General features: G+C 44.2%; 1 protein-coding gene across 10 annotated transcripts in view; it reads left to right on the top strand.

Annotated features, from left to right (window-relative positions):
- CERS4 (ceramide synthase 4) overlaps window positions 1-14,801 on the top strand; it is a 44,212-nt gene extending 29,411 nt beyond the window's left edge. For all 10 annotated transcript variants that reach the window (XM_068174246.1, XM_068174239.1, XM_068174248.1 and 7 more), the window contains exons 4-11: window positions 1,341-1,459; window positions 3,443-3,500; window positions 5,937-5,987; window positions 9,285-9,377; window positions 10,012-10,140; window positions 10,388-10,494; window positions 10,862-11,018; window positions 13,682-14,801. In XM_068174246.1, the coding sequence (XP_068030347.1) occupies window positions 1,341-1,459; window positions 3,443-3,500; window positions 5,937-5,987; window positions 9,285-9,377; window positions 10,012-10,140; window positions 10,388-10,494; window positions 10,862-11,018; window positions 13,682-13,873 (906 nt within the window). In that variant the 3' untranslated portion in view covers window positions 13,874-14,801. The remainder of the gene's footprint in view (window positions 1-1,340; window positions 1,460-3,442; window positions 3,501-5,936; window positions 5,988-9,284; window positions 9,378-10,011; window positions 10,141-10,387; window positions 10,495-10,861; window positions 11,019-13,681) is intronic.
- Window positions 14,802-16,443: the final 1,642 nt, after the last annotated feature.

Raw genomic sequence — 16,443 nt, 5'->3', positions numbered from 1 at the left:
TTGTAGACTTTCTCTTGGCCTCAAAGCAATAGCTGTAAACTCTTATAGAGGATGGGTGAGTAGGGTGCTCACCATGTGTTCCAGTCCCAAGGAACAATCCTACTCCAAACACATTGCTTCACCAAGGCTTTTGCAGCATGGTTTTGCTGCAGTGGGACATGAGGAGCCCCAGGACATGCAGTACCAGGTTAGAAATAAAGGAAAACATGCTAAAATGAAAATATAGGCATTGATCTGGGTAGTGCAGCCAGCCCATCTCTGCAGCAGTGGGAAGGAGTGTTCTGAGGGACACTTGTCAATGTGGTTGACCTTCATCTTGCCTTTCTGTCCCCAAAATCCAAACATTTCTCAGTATAACTGCTTCTACAGCAGAGATCTAACTCAAGGCCTGGCTTTGCCAGCAGGTTTTTTCCCACAGCTCTACTTGCACCCCTGTTGCACCGAAGTTGTGCTTTTCTCCCAGCAGATCTGGGGTACTGGAACAGATCCTCACCATGAGACAGCAGTATGAAGTGGAGCAGGAATGCTGCCTAGATGTCTCCACTCACTGGGTACATCTCAGCCAGTCAGCTGGCTCCATCCCCTCCCATGAGCTCTCAAACCACCGTTAGAGGCAGTTTTTACTTGTCCAGTACAGTATGAGATTTTGCAGTTCTCGGCAGCCGTTTCTTGGGACAAATTCCACATGATGGAGCAGTTGGAGAATGTAAATTAGCATCTCCATTTGTCTCCACCTCCAGAACAGGGCTCAAAAAACAGCGTATCTGAAAGCAGCGTATCTGAAAATTGGTAATCAATTTATTTTTGTACAGCATGCTCAAAGTATGTAGGCCACTCTCACATGATACCAATTCAGGTAAATGCATTCCATGAGAAACTATTGCTTTACTTAAAAAACAAGGTTATCCATGATGACACTTCCAAGTAGGAATATAAAGCATGACAAGCTCTTAACAGCCTAAGGACAAGAAGGAAGGTAATTGCAGGATTTCTGTGAGTCATATATTGAAGAATTACCCCTAACAGGTTTACCACAAGAGGAGAATATCCAGTAGGAAAATGTTGCCTCTGCTCATGACATCCACTGTGATATTGCATCAGAAAAAATTAGAAGTTTCAACATTAGTATTTATAACCAATTGATTAGAGGGGAATGGAAAGATTTTCTACTATCCAAGATCTTTACACTAGGAATGGACAGCTTTCAGAAAGATTCCTTAGGCTGAACAGACTTAGGCTGGCCAGGGGCTCCAGCTGGACTCTGTGGTGGGTCAGATGAGATACTGCCCTGTCTGACCTTTGAATCTGAATCTTAGCCTGCTGCCTCGCCTGTTTTCCAGGGTGATCTGCTCAGTTTAGCCAAGCAATGTGACCTGCCAGTGAGGAAGGTGGAGAAGTGGTTCCGGCACCGGAGGAACATGGACCGGCCCAGCCTGTCCAAGAAGTTCAGTGAGGCCTGGTGAGCAGGAGCACAAGCCATGAACTCAGGTTTTCACTGGACCTGAGCTCCACAGACAGTTCACTGCCTCCCCCTGCCCTCCATCCTTACACAGAGATCCCAGCTCCCTGTCCACCCTCCATCCCCATGCAGAGAGCATCTTGGGTCTTCCCTGACCCACTTGGCTCTGCTATAACTCTCTGCTGCTTCTCTGTTACAGAAATATTTCTTTCTTTTCCCCCTTATTTGCAATCCCAAGTCTCCCTTTACTTCTGTACCTTTATTCCTTACTGGGCCCTTGTTTCTGACTTTTCCTGACTTTGGCACTCTGGCATCCTGCTTTGACACACATTTGAACCTGAAAAAGTCTCTGCTGTTTACATCTGAGTGCTTTGCTGCTGCTTCAGCACCTACTAAAAAGGCATTCTTTCTGTTGCCTTTCTCATAGTTTCCCTTTCTGCATAGATTCCTTCTGCTGCACCTTTTCTGCAACTATTTTGCACACTGTTGCTTTCAAAAGCTACAGGCAGCAGGCTGGATTGGATTCTGCTGTCATTTGTCTTCAGCATCCTGAAATTCATAAACCGGCACCCTTCCATGGGGGTGAGCATGGAAGTTTGTGAGCAAAGAGCAGAAACTGCCTAGGAAACAGCTGTGTGGAAATCCTCCTTGTTATGTGGAGGCACAAAATAAATCTCAGGACAGACAGATCTGAATGTCAGTCCTGGCTCAGCTTTCCACAGAAAAGAAGGATTCTCCACAGGTTGGTTGGAATGCCTTATTTACAAGGGGCTACTCTGCTATTTGTGTAAGGAATTGGGTTCCCCCAGGAAAGTCACATAAGCAAAAGAAATCATTAAATACCTGGAGTACTATTCATCTATCTAAAAGTGTGTATCTGTATCCATAAGATAGGCATCAACTTTGGACTCATCAGCATGTGCTCCATTTAACACTCCACCTGTAATTCAAAACCTTTGCCTAAAAAACCTAATTCAAAAAGAAGAAAAAAAATGTGTATTATTTATTTATAATATTCCATATAGTAATAAATATTTACAGAAACAGTGAATAAGGAGTTGTAAAGCAACAATGTTTATTCTGCCTCCTTCTGGATGAAATATCAGCTCTCCCTGCACTCTGATAACTTGTAGTAAATAGTAACAGTAAGTAGGAAACAGTAAATCTTTTTCTGCCTCAGCCCCCTGAGGATAGTGTCCTTCCCCCTGCCCTCTGTGGCCATGTGCAGTCTGTAGACAGAACGTCTTGCTGATCTGACGTAGCAGCTTTACAGAGTTTATTTTTGTCTTGGAATTCCTGGGGCTTTCATTGACAGGTGGAGTGTCTCAAAATGCAGTTATGTCTGAATTGTTATGGAGATTTTTTGGAAATTAAAGGACTAGTTTAGATAGTTTTACTCCTTTTAATATTTCCTGTGGTTTGTTTATTAATAACTTTTTTATTCTGTTGGGCTGAAATTCCTCCCATTCCTTACTATGTGTGTGAATATTCAGGTGACCTGCCTCTGCCCACTGAACTGGGCCAACAGTTTGTATGTACTTCTGTGTGGGTTTAATGTTGGAAAATCATTTCTGACTCCTCATTACGTCAGACATGACAGCAATTAGTTACTGTACATGATAACAAATTTAGCAGGCTGGATCTCCCAAGGACTAGGAGAGAGATTGGCACTGTTTCATTTTTACAAATGCATCTACTACTCTACTGCTGGGAAGCTTAGGGATTATTCTACTCAAGATTTTAGTCAGCAAGATTCTTGTGTCCTCTGCCATCTCTACAGCAAAGGAATTGCTCTTTGTGAAGTCTGTGAAATATGCTGATAAAATGCAAAGAGCTGCTCCTGTTTTGGTCAAACCTTGAACATACTAACATGTGTCTTTGCCTTAAAAGTGTTATTCTTTTAATTAGTGTGAGGATACACAGACTTGCAGCTCAGGGGTTAATGAATGGGATTCTAATGTCCTTTGTTTTGTTTGTTTGTAGCTGGAGATTTACATTTTACATCATTTCTTTCTTCACTGGACTCGCTGTCCTGTATGATGTGAGTACACACACAGTCACCTGCTGTTCTACCCAGACAAAGCCTGCAAGAATGGCAGAGTTTGTTTTCAAACATGCCTTTTCAGATCTTCTTCTAGAATTTTTCCATACAGGTTGGTGTGTATCCCCTGCATAGCACACTTAGGAGAGCACAGACATACTGGACCATGCTTATTTTATGGACTCCAGAACCAAGATGTTTCCTATTCTTCTGGGAAAGCAGAAGGCAGCTGGGATTGTATAAAAGTAAATTTCTGCAGGGTAGGAGATAGAACACTTACCTAAGCTGGAAGCTGCACTGCCTGTTTATATGTATTGTATCCAATACCTCTTTAAGGTTAATAAATTGGGCTTCCTTTGGAGCATGGACTGCAATTTAATAATTTTATCTGCTAATTTTCTTTTCCTTACCCAGGGTGTGATTGGTTCAGGCTCATGCCTCAGCCTTTTCTCCAATTTGATAATGAGTTCTCTTGATACAATTTGTACTGCCTCACCAGGCAGAAGTGGTAACAGGAGCCATGGGTGTGCTCTTGTCCCTGAGCTGTAGTCACTGAGCTGGGACTAGGGCACTGGCCATCTGCTGCCTCTGTTTTCAAGGTTCCCCTGACTCTTTGGCTGTGTCTGGTTCCCCAGGTGAGCTTTGCAAAAGTCTTCTGATAGGGTTTGATGAGTTAAGTGATGTAAAATGTGCACATCCCAAGGCAGCAGGCACAAACTCTCCTTGTAACCTCTCACTGTAACACGTGAAGGACGTTTTTTCAAGTCAGATTTTAAGGTACTCAAAAGTATGAGGATTAGAGGATGAGGTAGCTGAGGAGTGAAGCTGTCTGAACCTGAGCTGCAGTGTTCTGTGGATCTGTACATCAAAACAGAAGACTGTTCTTTGAGACCAGCTATTGAAATTTGGTCTGGATGACCTGCTTAGCATTGTACAAGAGCCCCATGGCAACAATGGATAAAATCATGTTCTTCACCATGCTGTCTGTCCATTATATGGATGAAATACCATTTTCACTTTTTGTGACCCATGTCTTTATTCAACAGACATCTTAAAATTTTCACAAAAAAGGGAGACATCCATCCTACATCCTACATCCATCTAGACCGCGCCTCTAGATCCTGTAGCAAATATGTTATTCTGTTACCTAAATTGTACTAAAATACTACTTTAAAAAGAAGGACAAAGAACCAACATGACAAGCATATATACCTGTGAGATTTCCTGACTTTCACATGTTTACTTTGTAACCTGAGTAGCTTTTAAACATGGATTTGTTTTTGTGAAACTCCCTTCTTTCTTTAGGAAAAAAGCAAATGTTTAAATTCTGCATTAGTAGTTTTGGACTGATAGCAAAAACCTCTGCCCATAAGTCAGTGAAACAGCCTATAACAAAGGAAAGTTATCTTCCAGTGGGCTGCCATAAATCAGCTATATTTGCTGAGAATGGAGGAATGATGAAATTCAGGGATCTGGAGTTCCTTTCTAGCTTAGGTAAACAGTATGCCATAGTTGTTTCACAGTTTTTGCTTTGTGCTTTCTGGTTCTATATCACACATCTCTCCTGATTCTGCACAAGTATTTGCTGTAAATTCTATTCCCAGCCTCACTCCCAGTCAGCAGGGACTCTGTTCCAAATTACCACTGCACCTAAAACTACTGCCTCCTGCTTTTCCTCTGTATCACCCACACGCCAGCGGTGCTCAGTGGGAAGAAGAAATGCTGCCTTCTTGCCTCAGCTCTGATACCTGGAGCCCTGTAGAACTTAAAGAAAATTAGGTGCAAGGCATTGCTGTGTTCTGTGAGCTCTGACCCAGTTCTGGGCACAGCTCCAGACAGAGCATGCTCCATGCAGGGAGGACTCTTGGGGACTTTAGTTGCCATGTTTCTATGAAGGTTTCAAAACTGCCAAGTTCTAAACGAACAATTTTCTATTGAACAGAGTAGGATATTTTCAGAGGTTCATTACTTAACAAACTGCAGCATAACCTTCACTGTTAAAGGAAAAACCACCTACCTGAAACACCAGTTTTCAGCCTCCTATCCACATTTAAGTGTTATTGTCTAAATCACAGATATTTCTATTTAAATACTTGTAAGATTATTTTAAAATAACAAAATCAAAACATCACCACCACCTCAAGCTTGTAGAAGATGGCAAAAAGTTGGGAGAGGTCTTCGCTGAGCTATTTTATTTGGAACAGCTAAATAGTGTGTGAGGATGCAGGCAAATAGCCACAATTTGGAAATGTCACAAGCAGATGCAAGTCCTTGTAGTGGAAATGTCTTGGCAATTAAATTCCAGACAGTGAGACCAGCTCTGCCTGTAATAAAATGCAACAAAGTCTACAGTAGTAACAAACTAAAGGAATTAGACAACTGATGAGAAAAGAACTTCTCTGATATTCTCACATACATGTTGCATTTTTGTTGCAGAAGCCTTGGCTTTGGGACCACAGAGAGTGCTGGACAGGATATCCACAACAGGTGAGTCATACAAGAAAGAAAATTGCTGTTATAATTCTTCTATTGTGTTTCTGTATTTTTTGAAAATCAGATTATAATAGTGACAAAAAGAGGACACTGAATTAAATTCAGATGCAGAAGACCTAAGAATTCAAAGTCAGACCCTCATCTGGAGAGAACATCTTTGTACCTGGTATCATCTAATGCAAGAGAAGATGAATTGGCAGAGCACTTTGTCACTACCAAGAGAAAATGAAGACTTATGTTCCAGGGATTTTGTTTGACAGTCCTCAAATGGAAAGGGGGGAGAAAATATAGCAAAAGGCTCATGGGTTGAGATAAGGACAGGGAGAGAGCATCCCTGGTTACCATCACAGGTAAAAGAGGCTTGACTTGGGGAAAATTATTTTAATTTACTTTTAATCAAATAAGAGTAGTTTAATAAGAAATAAACCCAAATCTTAAAAACACCTTCCTGCACCCTTCCCTTCTTCCTGGGCTTAACCTCACCCCCACATTCTCCACCTCCTCCCCTGCAGTGGTGCAGTGAGATGTGGAATGGGGGTTGTGGTCAGTCCATTGCACTTTGTCTCTGCTGCTCTTTCCTCCTGCTCTGGTAGCAGGGTTCTCCAGTGGGAGACAGCTCTCCATGAACCTCTCCACTGTGGATCCTTTTCACAGGATGCAGTCTGTTAGAAATGGACTGCTCCATCATGGGTCCACCATAGGTCCACAGGTGCTGCCAGGAGCCTGCCCCAGCACAGTCTCCACAGGCTCAGAACTTCATTAGGCCACATCCCCCTGCTCTAGTCAGGGGTCCTCCATGGACTGCAGGTGGATTTCTGCTCCCCGTGGACCTCTGTGGGCTGTAGGGGCACAGCCTGTATCACCATGACCTGCTGGAAATCTCTGCTCCAGCACCAGGAGCTCCTCCTCCTGCTGCACTGACCTGAGGGTCTACAGAGTCTCATAGTCTCACACCTCTCTCCACACCACTCTTTCCTGGCAATTTTTTCCATTCTTAAATACATTGTCCTCAAGCCAGTGCCACTATCATTCATGAAGCCAGCAGCAGATCCATCTTGGAGGTGTCTGGAGCTGGCTCTGTTGGACAGGGGGCAGCTTCTGGCATCTTACAGCAGCCACCCCTGCCCCCAACCCGCTACCAAAATCTTTCCATGTAAATCCAACACACACCAATTTTCCAACATTTGTAACAACCAGAAAAGACCGAAACCAGGGCTGGTCATGTTTCACTGGCAAAGAGCAAGACAAGGACAAACCTGTGTATTAGTAGGAACAACAAATGTATTAATTACAATTTCTACTAAACAGACATGTCCTGTGCTACCGACAATGACAAAAGAAACACCAGTTCTTTCAAACAGTCTGATCTTTGGGGGGGAAAAAATAGCTTCTGATCCAGACCTCCTGCTAGGATAACCTGGAGTGTGACCAGCACATATATGCTAGGGAGATGTTCATATCCTCCCTGGAAGCCCCAGGGCATCCAGCTGTTCTTCCTCTTGTGGCCAGTTGCTGGTGCTACAAAGGAAAACAAACTAAAATTTATGAAGGCCATAAATAACCAGTTGGTATTATGGAGGAAAATACTTAATGTTCCTTTGAAAATGGTTGCAAAGCCCCTTTAGTTATAGTAATTGTTTATCAAATAGATTCAGGTTTAAGGAGATCATATAATGCAACAACAGCAAAAATTGCTTGTTAAGTAACAAGATCTTGCTGAGTGGGTCTAAGCTTTCCATTTCCCAGCTGTAAAAGCCCAGATAATTTACCCAAAAGAATGTGAATTACATTTCCTGCTGGGGTTGGATTTTTCCCCCCATTAGTTTGATTAAACTGGAAAATTTGTGACAGAGTGCAGAGTATCTGATGCATCTTCAGGCCTAAAAAGAGAATGACTTATTCAGCTGCTCCTTTTCCACCATAATGAATTAGTTTATGTAGTTTTTAAAACTCTGTACTGTCTGCTCAGGAATCTGAATAATGCCGAAGAAATCCTAAAAATGTTCACGATCTTCATGGTGGTTCCCTAAATGTTTGACATGGTGTGGTAAAGTTGAATTTCCCCTGCTCTTTTATTTAATCTTGGCACAGATGACATTTAGTAAGTGAGTGTGTTGTTCAGTTGAACTATTTCCCCCTGTAGCTGCAGGAGCTAGCTTTGTTGATTTGGTTGTAGTATTGGGTTTTCACTGCCTGTTTTTGGTAGCAGGGGGCTACAGAGGTGGCTTCTGTAAGAAGTTGCCAGAATCCTCCTCCATGTCCAGCAGAGCCAGTCCCTGGTGGCTCCAAGTTGAACATATGTCACTGGCCAAGGTTGGGCCAATTAGAAATAGTGGTAACACCTCTGTGATAACAGATTTAAAAAGAAAGAAAAAAAAATTATTGCACAGTTGTATTTGCAGCCAGAGAAGAGCAGGCTGAGAACACGGGAGAGGAACAGCTCTGCAGACACCAAGGGCAGTGGAGAAGGAGGGGCAGGAGGTGCTCCAGGTGCGGGAGCTGAGGTTCCTGTGCAGGCTGTGCAAGGTGAAGCAGCTGTGCCCCTGCAGCCCATGGAGGAGAAGCCCACACCAGAGTAGGGGGATGCCTGAGAGGAGACTGTGGCCTCGTGGGAGACCCATGGAGAGAGGAGCCCTGCTCCCATGCTGGAGCAGCCTGTCCTTGAAGGAGTGCACCCCATGGAAGAGTGACCCACGCTGCAGCAGTTTGGGAAGGACTGTTTTCCATGGGATGAACTTATGTTGTGCCAGTTCACAGAGAGCTGTTTCCTGTGGGATAGACTCACACTGGAGAAGTTAATGAAAAACTGTTTCCCATGGGAGGGACTCCGCAGTGCAGCAGGGGAACCATTCCTCTCCCTGAGCAGCAGGAGAAGCCATGAGTGCTGAACTGACCATAACCCCCATTCCCATCTCCTTGCATCACTGGGGTATGAGGTAGAGCTGGGAAGGAGGGAGGGGCAGGGGGAAGGGTGTTTCTAAGGGTTTATTTCACTTCTCATGATCGTGCTCTGATTTTGTTAGCAATTAATTAATATCTGTAATTAGAGTCTGTTTTGCCCATGACTATATTTGATGAGCAATCTGTCCTGGTCCTTATCTCAACTCTTGAACCCTTTGTTATATTTTCTCTCCTCTGTGCAGGGGAGTGACAGAGTAGCTTTGGTGGCTGCCTGGCATCCAGTCAGCATCAACCCACTATAGTTGTCTTTTGCCTTGGAAGGAGTTTTCACTTGCAGCCCTTGCATTAATGTATCTGATGGGTGTTTCCCTGTCTCTCCCTCTCTCACAGCCTCTCCAACCCTCCCTGTTCTGGTACTACATGCTGGAACTCTCCTTCTACTGGTCACTGGTCTTCACCTTGCCTTTTGATGTGAAGAGGAAGGTGAGTGGCAGTCTCAGGGGAGAATCAAGTACAAACAGGACACAAGCTGAACACTTAGGAGAGTGATCTCTAAGAGCACATGTACAGTCTAGTCAGGGTTTTGTGGCACTCTCTCCTTGCTCATTCACAGGAATTTTGGTTCCCACTCATTGGCTTTCTCTACTCTGGGAAGTGGAGAACACCAACCCTGATAGAGAAAGCTGCAAAGTACTGCAGAGTTCTCAATCCAGACTTAAAATCCAAATATAAAAATTGCTCTTCTGTAACTCTTCTAGGCTGCACTGATCATAGAGACAGGAAAAGAGGTGGTTCTCTGCCAGTAAAGCTGCTTGTGTTCCTGGTGCCAGTGCCCCAACAGACAGGGTGCAGCATCAGGCCATGGCTGGTGGGGGGAAAGAATGTTCTTTGCTGTGAGAACCTCAGTTTACACCACAAGCTCTTCATTCCTGGGTCTCTTGGTTGCCTACATTTCTAGAATGCATTTGATAAAATTATTACATGGGTAAGTCTTTGTAGTGGGAGGTTTCCTAATCACTGGGTAGAGAGATATCATTGCTACCTGCAGGAGCCACACTTGGACTGGGGCAGGAGGTGCATTATTTATTTTATTCTCTGCTGTTCCCCTTCTCATCAGGATTTCAAGGAACAGATAGTCCATCATGCTGCAACCATCTTCCTGATCAGTTTTTCATACTGTGCCAACTACATCCGCATTGGGACACTGGTGATGGTGATTCATGATGCTTCTGATTGCTTCCTAGAGGTGAGCCAGGCAGAGCCTAATCAGCAATTGTGCTCTTCAGTCACAGAATGTCCTTCTATCTAATGTAGGCCAAACTCTGGGGTATTCCACAGATCCTTCTGCTGCTCTGCTGACCCCGCAAAAGGTGCCCAGCTGAGAGCTGGGCAGAGCTGTGAGATGCAGGCTGTGTCATACCTGTCTCATTAACCCCCTGGAGTGTGTGCAGATGCTGTCTTGGCTGCTGTTTAATTGTTCTTTCTCCTTCCAGCCAACTAAGATATTCAATTACATGAAGTGGAAAAAAACTTGTGACAGCCTCTTTATGATCTTCTCAGCTGTTTTCCTGATCAGCCGCCTGGTCATTTACCCCTACACGTGAGTCTGCTGCAGTGAGGGGACACGGAAAAGCTGCCTTCTGAGAGACAGGACAAATCATCTGGGTGCTGCAGCCTTTGTTTTTTGTCCTGGAGCATGTGTTCCTCCCCTTTGCACATGGGTGCCACATGGCTGTTGCACCTGCCTTGGGGTAAACAAGGCTGCTCTTTGGGTTCATAGAGCAGTCCTGGAGCCCTGGGCCAGTGGCTCCATCCCGTGTACTTTGGGTGGGGAACTGATAGCTGGGATAGGTAAAGATGGAAGCTGCTGATCTGAAACGTCCTCTGTGACTACAAATTTCTGGGGCTTAATTGTAGCCCTGTTAACAATATGCTTTCTCTCCACTGCAATCCCCTCTCTTTTTCAGAGTGCTTTATAACACCTACTATTACTCCATGGAGATATTCCAACCCTTCTTTGGATATTACTTTGTGAATGTCCTCCTGATAATTCTGCAGCTGCTCCATGTCTTCTGGTCCTGCCTAATTATTCACATGGTCTACAAGTTCATCCTCCAGGGCACGGTATGCATCAGTCTGTGCTATACTTTACATCACATGGGGAGGGAGGGTCCACCTAGACTGCTTGAGAATACAGGGGTCCATCTGGCATGGGTTCCTTATTGTTCTATTGAAATTATACATGTATATTTCCAACAGTGAGGTGGAAGGAAATACAGTTATATTAGGGAAAGTTGACCAAAAAAATTTTTATTAATCACTACAATATTGGGTCCACTTCTGATGCTTATATTCAACAAAAATATGGATTGGACTCCTGGAGAGAGGTCTGTGAACAAAGCCAGTGACAGCTGAGTAAAAATCCCAACACTTTGTGCAGTGTGATTTGGACTTGTAACAAGACTAAGAAATCAAGGAAGAGGAAACTGTCATGATTGGTGAGGTCAGTGCAGAAATGTTTCCCTTACTGTAGAGGATTTTTTATTACAATTGTGTTATGGTGCTGTAGATTTCACACAGTAGGTATTTCTGACTAAACCAGCTGCCTGGGCTCTTCTTCCAGCAGTGGAGGGCGACAGGCATGCCCAAATTATGATCCATTCCATACTTCACCTGGCAGTGCTGCTCAACAGGCATAGAGCAACCAGAGATGAGTATCTGAGCTCCAGCTGTATAAACTGAAATTGAATGCATACCACATCCCACTCTTTCTGGCCTGTAGGATTTGCTGTGAGACCAAAGTGCTGCTCAGCATGAAATTCTTCCCAAAATCAAAGCCATGACTGGCCACATGCCAAGGATGCAGTCCAAAGGTGACCAGTCAGTGCTTTGTGGGAACTGACCTCAGAGCCCAGGATGATTTGTTTTATTAGTATCCAGCTGAGGAATTCTGTCTTACAGGAACTGAGAGCAAGCATAAAAGGCTTCTCTTTATCCTGATTGTTCCCATTTTCTTTATCTGCCTTCCCTTAAGGTAGCACAGAGCAAATTACTTGCAGATCAGGAAACGAGGCTGGAAATGAAGACACAACTGAAGACAGCCTTTTACTGTTTTCCTAGTTTTGGTGAGGGCTGAATTACCACTGCAGTTACTATAGTGTAAAATGATGAGGTAATAAATAGTCTTATTAGAACGTAAAGAACCATCAGGGAAGAAAATCCAAAGCATATCCAGAATTTTTCCTATTTTATCTAAAATGGATATGCCAGATTTGTTATAAAAATATATTTGAAAACTTTCTATACTGAGCAGTAAAAAGCAAAAAAGAATTGTCCTAGACAGATCTGTTTCAATGACAGTATTTAGTAGCCCAAAGCAATATCAGAAAGAATACAGGACATTCTCTCTTTGAGAGCCACGAAACTTTTGCTGCAATCAGGTCATGTGCTTCTTGCAGGCCTTTCTGGTCTCCACAGTTTTCCTCTCTGGCTACAGGATAATCTTTACCACCTTCTCACATGATGTTTCCTAATCCCAAGTAATTAGAACTCAGCCTAGATCCTGAAGTACAAGTTTCATTCCCTCACGGAGGGAGCAGCTTTATAGTTCCTTTGGGAATCTTGCCAGATTTAAGGCCTCAGCCACATTCTCTGGCTATCAATGGATATATTTAGAAATATTGACTACGATTTGTCCTTATGCTACAGGTCCAGACTCCTGTATATTTCCTGAGCTGTCAGTTCCAGAGTGATCCAAGGTGCAGGTTGTCCACAGCAGATACCATCTCCCACCCATATTGTACTTGGAGGCAGATTGAATTCAGTGCAAATTTAGATTTTTACAAATCCTGTCTGCATCTGATTGTAGTGATCTCTGGAAAGATAGAGATAGAGTTCTCAATATGATCTGGGAGATCTCAAGAAGAATGGACAGCCATAAATGGAGACTAAATTTCTGGGCAGCACCTGATTTTCCCCTGAAAAATCTGCTCAGCTTTAGAGCAGTTTCTAAAGCTGAGGTCACAGAAGGGGTTTGCAGCTTTTCCTCTGTCCAACAAGGAGTGTGACACTGAATTTGTCCCCAGTATTGGCATCTTATATGGCAGAGTAGAGACAGCCTGAGTAGCCTGGAAGTGCTGAGCTGCTTTTTTCTAAGCTGTTGTTTTATCCCATTATTTCTTTTTTGCCTTCCTTTTAAGGCAGTTATTAAATACTTACAGAAGTGGATTACAGGTCTCTCAGTCAATAAACAGCAAGAGGAAACGCCTGACCATAAAACTGAATTTAGTCAGAGTGGGGTGGCTTTGGGAAGCATGTGTTTCCAGCCTGTCCCAAGCAGTGTTGTCAGCCTGCAGCCACCCAGGCCATGTAGGCAGAAGTTAGCTCCTTGTCCTTTTGGAAGGTGTGAAAGAGCTTGATTAACTGCCTCCCCCATCCTTCTCCCTCATGCTGATGACCACAGCACTGTGGATCTCCTCAGGCTTACACAGTTGTCCTCTGTCCTGGGCATTTGTGGTTTTGTTATGCTTCATAGCCTGTAATTCCTAATTTCAGGAATTATGTGTATCAGGAATGTGTATCAGGATCACAGATGAGATTCCAGTGAGACTGAAAGCAAAGAGGCAGGGAGAATCTGTTCCCAAGGGTAATGTAAAAGCTGAAGGGACAGAGCAGGACTGTGCTGAGTGGCTGACGCAGCAGGTGCATGGTCAGCCTGTGGCTCAGCCATCACTGCTGCTTGTGCAACTGCTGTGTTTATCTGGCTTCTCACTCACCTGCCTTTGTAGATGGAAAAGGACATGAGAAGTGACACAGAAGAAAGTGACAAGGATGAAGAAAGAGATAAAATTGGAGAAAAGGAGAAAAATGGGATCAAATGTTTCAGCAACGTCACAAGCAATGGTTACATCCAGAGGAATGGATCTGAGCCCCTGGACAACAGAGCCCACCGTGCCAATGGCCATGCCAAGGAAAGATAGCTGTTGTCCTGTGCTGCTGGCCTGGCCTCCAGCGACCCCAGGCCACCATCTGTAGAAACAGTTTTGCTCACTGTGTAGATTAACTGGAGTGCAATTGCAGTATTGTAGCTGAATTCCTGCTTCTCATAAACCGAAGTGTTTATAGTCAGTGGATATTTGAAGGAAGTTTTTTGTTTTCCTTCAGTAAAAGCTTACTATAGGTTGTAGCCTCAAAACAGATAGCAAGGGATCAAAGTGGTTTGACTTGTATTAAGACTGTACCATAATTGTTGTCAATTGTGTTAATCTTGAAAAATACTTTAAAATAAGAAGGTGGATAAACTCTGGCAGTGTCAAGTTTTACCCACCTAATATTTGATAGGAATATGTTTAGCCTGGATCAGCCTCTGGAGGCCCTGGCCTATTGCCAGTAATTATTATGGCCGACAAGTGACAAATATTACCTCTTCTGAGAAAACAGGTGCCCTATATACACTTACAAAATTAAAACTGAGCATAGTGAAATGAAAGCTTTTGAAAAGGTAGAAGATAAAACATACTCTTCTCAAAGGAAGTACTCTTTGTGCCAGTGACCAGTTTTGTAATGGTATGGATCTCAGTCCCTACTTATTGCCCCTAAGGAGGGAGCTCCAAAGCCCAGGCTGGAGGAGTACTCACACAAATTACATTGGAAGAGCTGGGAAATCCAGACAGATGTTTTTCAACACTTAGGAGTTGGACTTGATGATCCTTGTGGGTCCCTTCCAACACATAGTATTGTGTAATTCTGTGATAACTGGTAGTTGGAAGCACATGTTCTGTATGCTGTGATCTGAGCGTATGGTCTCACCTCTCTGTAGGTGCTGTGCTCAGGAGGGATATTGAAATGATACATCATTTTGTACTACTGAATGTAAATGTTCTTTATAAATTACTTTTAAAGGTTTGATCGTCTGGTCTCTTTTGTACTTCTTTAACCACCAGGAGGTAAACCTGGCTGGCTGCACCTTACAGGTGGATGTGTGATGAGGGAGACCCATGTGGGTGCCATTGCCAAGGGGAAGATGTTGCCTGCACAGGACACACAGCCACACTGAGCCATGCCAGTAAAGACTTGCAGCTGCCAGGTTTGTGTCCTGCTCAGTAAGACTGTGTTTGGCCCTGGAACATGGGACAATTTGGGACACCCCTACACTAGATCTAGGGGCAGGCCAGCTTACTTGGTACTGCCAGGACAATGGCAAGTCCAAGATGGCAACACTGGGGAGGTGCTTTGGCCTTGGCCTTATCTATTCTTCTTTTTTTGTGAGGTTTTAGGAGGCTAGAGAAGATCCCTGTTGTAAAATCACATCACCTCTCCTCCGAGAAGCAGAATGCTTCCCAGAGGCTGCATAATGCTCAGTGGAGCCAGTGTATGTTAATGCCTGCTGGATTTGATTCTCAGGGCTTTGTTGTGTCCCTGAAGATTGAGATAAGCTTGTTAGGAGGCAAATCTGGTTCTTATGAAAGATACATCAAGGATACGGGAGAGCTGTTGGATTTGAAAATTACTGAGTGCTGCCTTTAGCTGAGCATAACAGTGATGAGTCATTGAGACAGATCAGCTGCTGAATTTGTTTTCTTGCGATCAACTTGCTAAGTCTTGAAGAAGCATTCAGCTTCCTCCCTGCACTGCTCCATCTTCTCTCTTTATGTTTGCTCCAGGGCTGGAGGCTTCGGAGTAGTGTGATAGTTTAAGAATTTAGTGTATCTATCTCCTCCTCTCTTCACACATGGGGCATCACAGCTCCTCCCACAGGACAGCTGTTGTAGAAAACTTGCAGCAAGTCTGTCACTTGTCTGCTGAGAAACCCAGCAGAGCATATCATGGAACCACCAAATCCATTAGATTGGGGAAGGCCTCTGAAATCATCAAGTACAACCTATGACCAGTCACCACTTTGTCAATCAAGCAGAGTCCAGTCACTTCTTAATTACCTCCAGGGACAGTGACTCCACCACCTCCCTGGGCAACACATTCCAATATTTAACAATCCCTTCCATGAAAAAATTCTTCTTGATGTCCAACCCATACCTCCCCTGGCATGGCTTGAGTTCATTTTCTCTGTTCCTGTCACTTGTTACCTGGGAGCAGAGCCCAACTCCCACCTGGCTGCACCCTCCTGTTAGGGAGTTGTGGAGAGTGAGATCACCCTGCACCTCCTTTTCTCCCAGCTGAGCCCCCCCCGCCCCCCCCCCCCCCCCAGCTCCCTCACCTTCTCCTCATAGGACTTACTCTCTAATGGAGAGTTCTATCTCCATATGGAGCACCGGGCACCACAGCAGGGCCTGACTCTCTTTTCCCCATACTTTTATCCCCCATATGCACAGATGAGATGTGCATCACACAGTGTGTGCCCACATAATGTTAGTGAGCAACTGTGGGAGATGAGGCATCCAGCTCCAGGTGAGCCATGAGAAAAAGAGCATATATAGATGCTTCCAGGTTGCTGTGAGGTGAGTGAGTCAAGGCTAGCACAGTGTGGCCTCCAGCTTGCCCTAGCCCAAAATTATGGCTGACATGAATCTGCTGACTCCAGTAGATGTGGACA

This window comes from Anomalospiza imberbis, chromosome 27 (assembly GCF_031753505.1).
Source record: "Anomalospiza imberbis isolate Cuckoo-Finch-1a 21T00152 chromosome 27, ASM3175350v1, whole genome shotgun sequence".
Classification (NCBI taxonomy): Eukaryota; Metazoa; Chordata; class Aves; order Passeriformes; family Viduidae; genus Anomalospiza; species Anomalospiza imberbis.
Note: the sequence above shows the minus strand (reverse complement) of the source record. Positions and strands in the feature narration are given on the sequence as shown.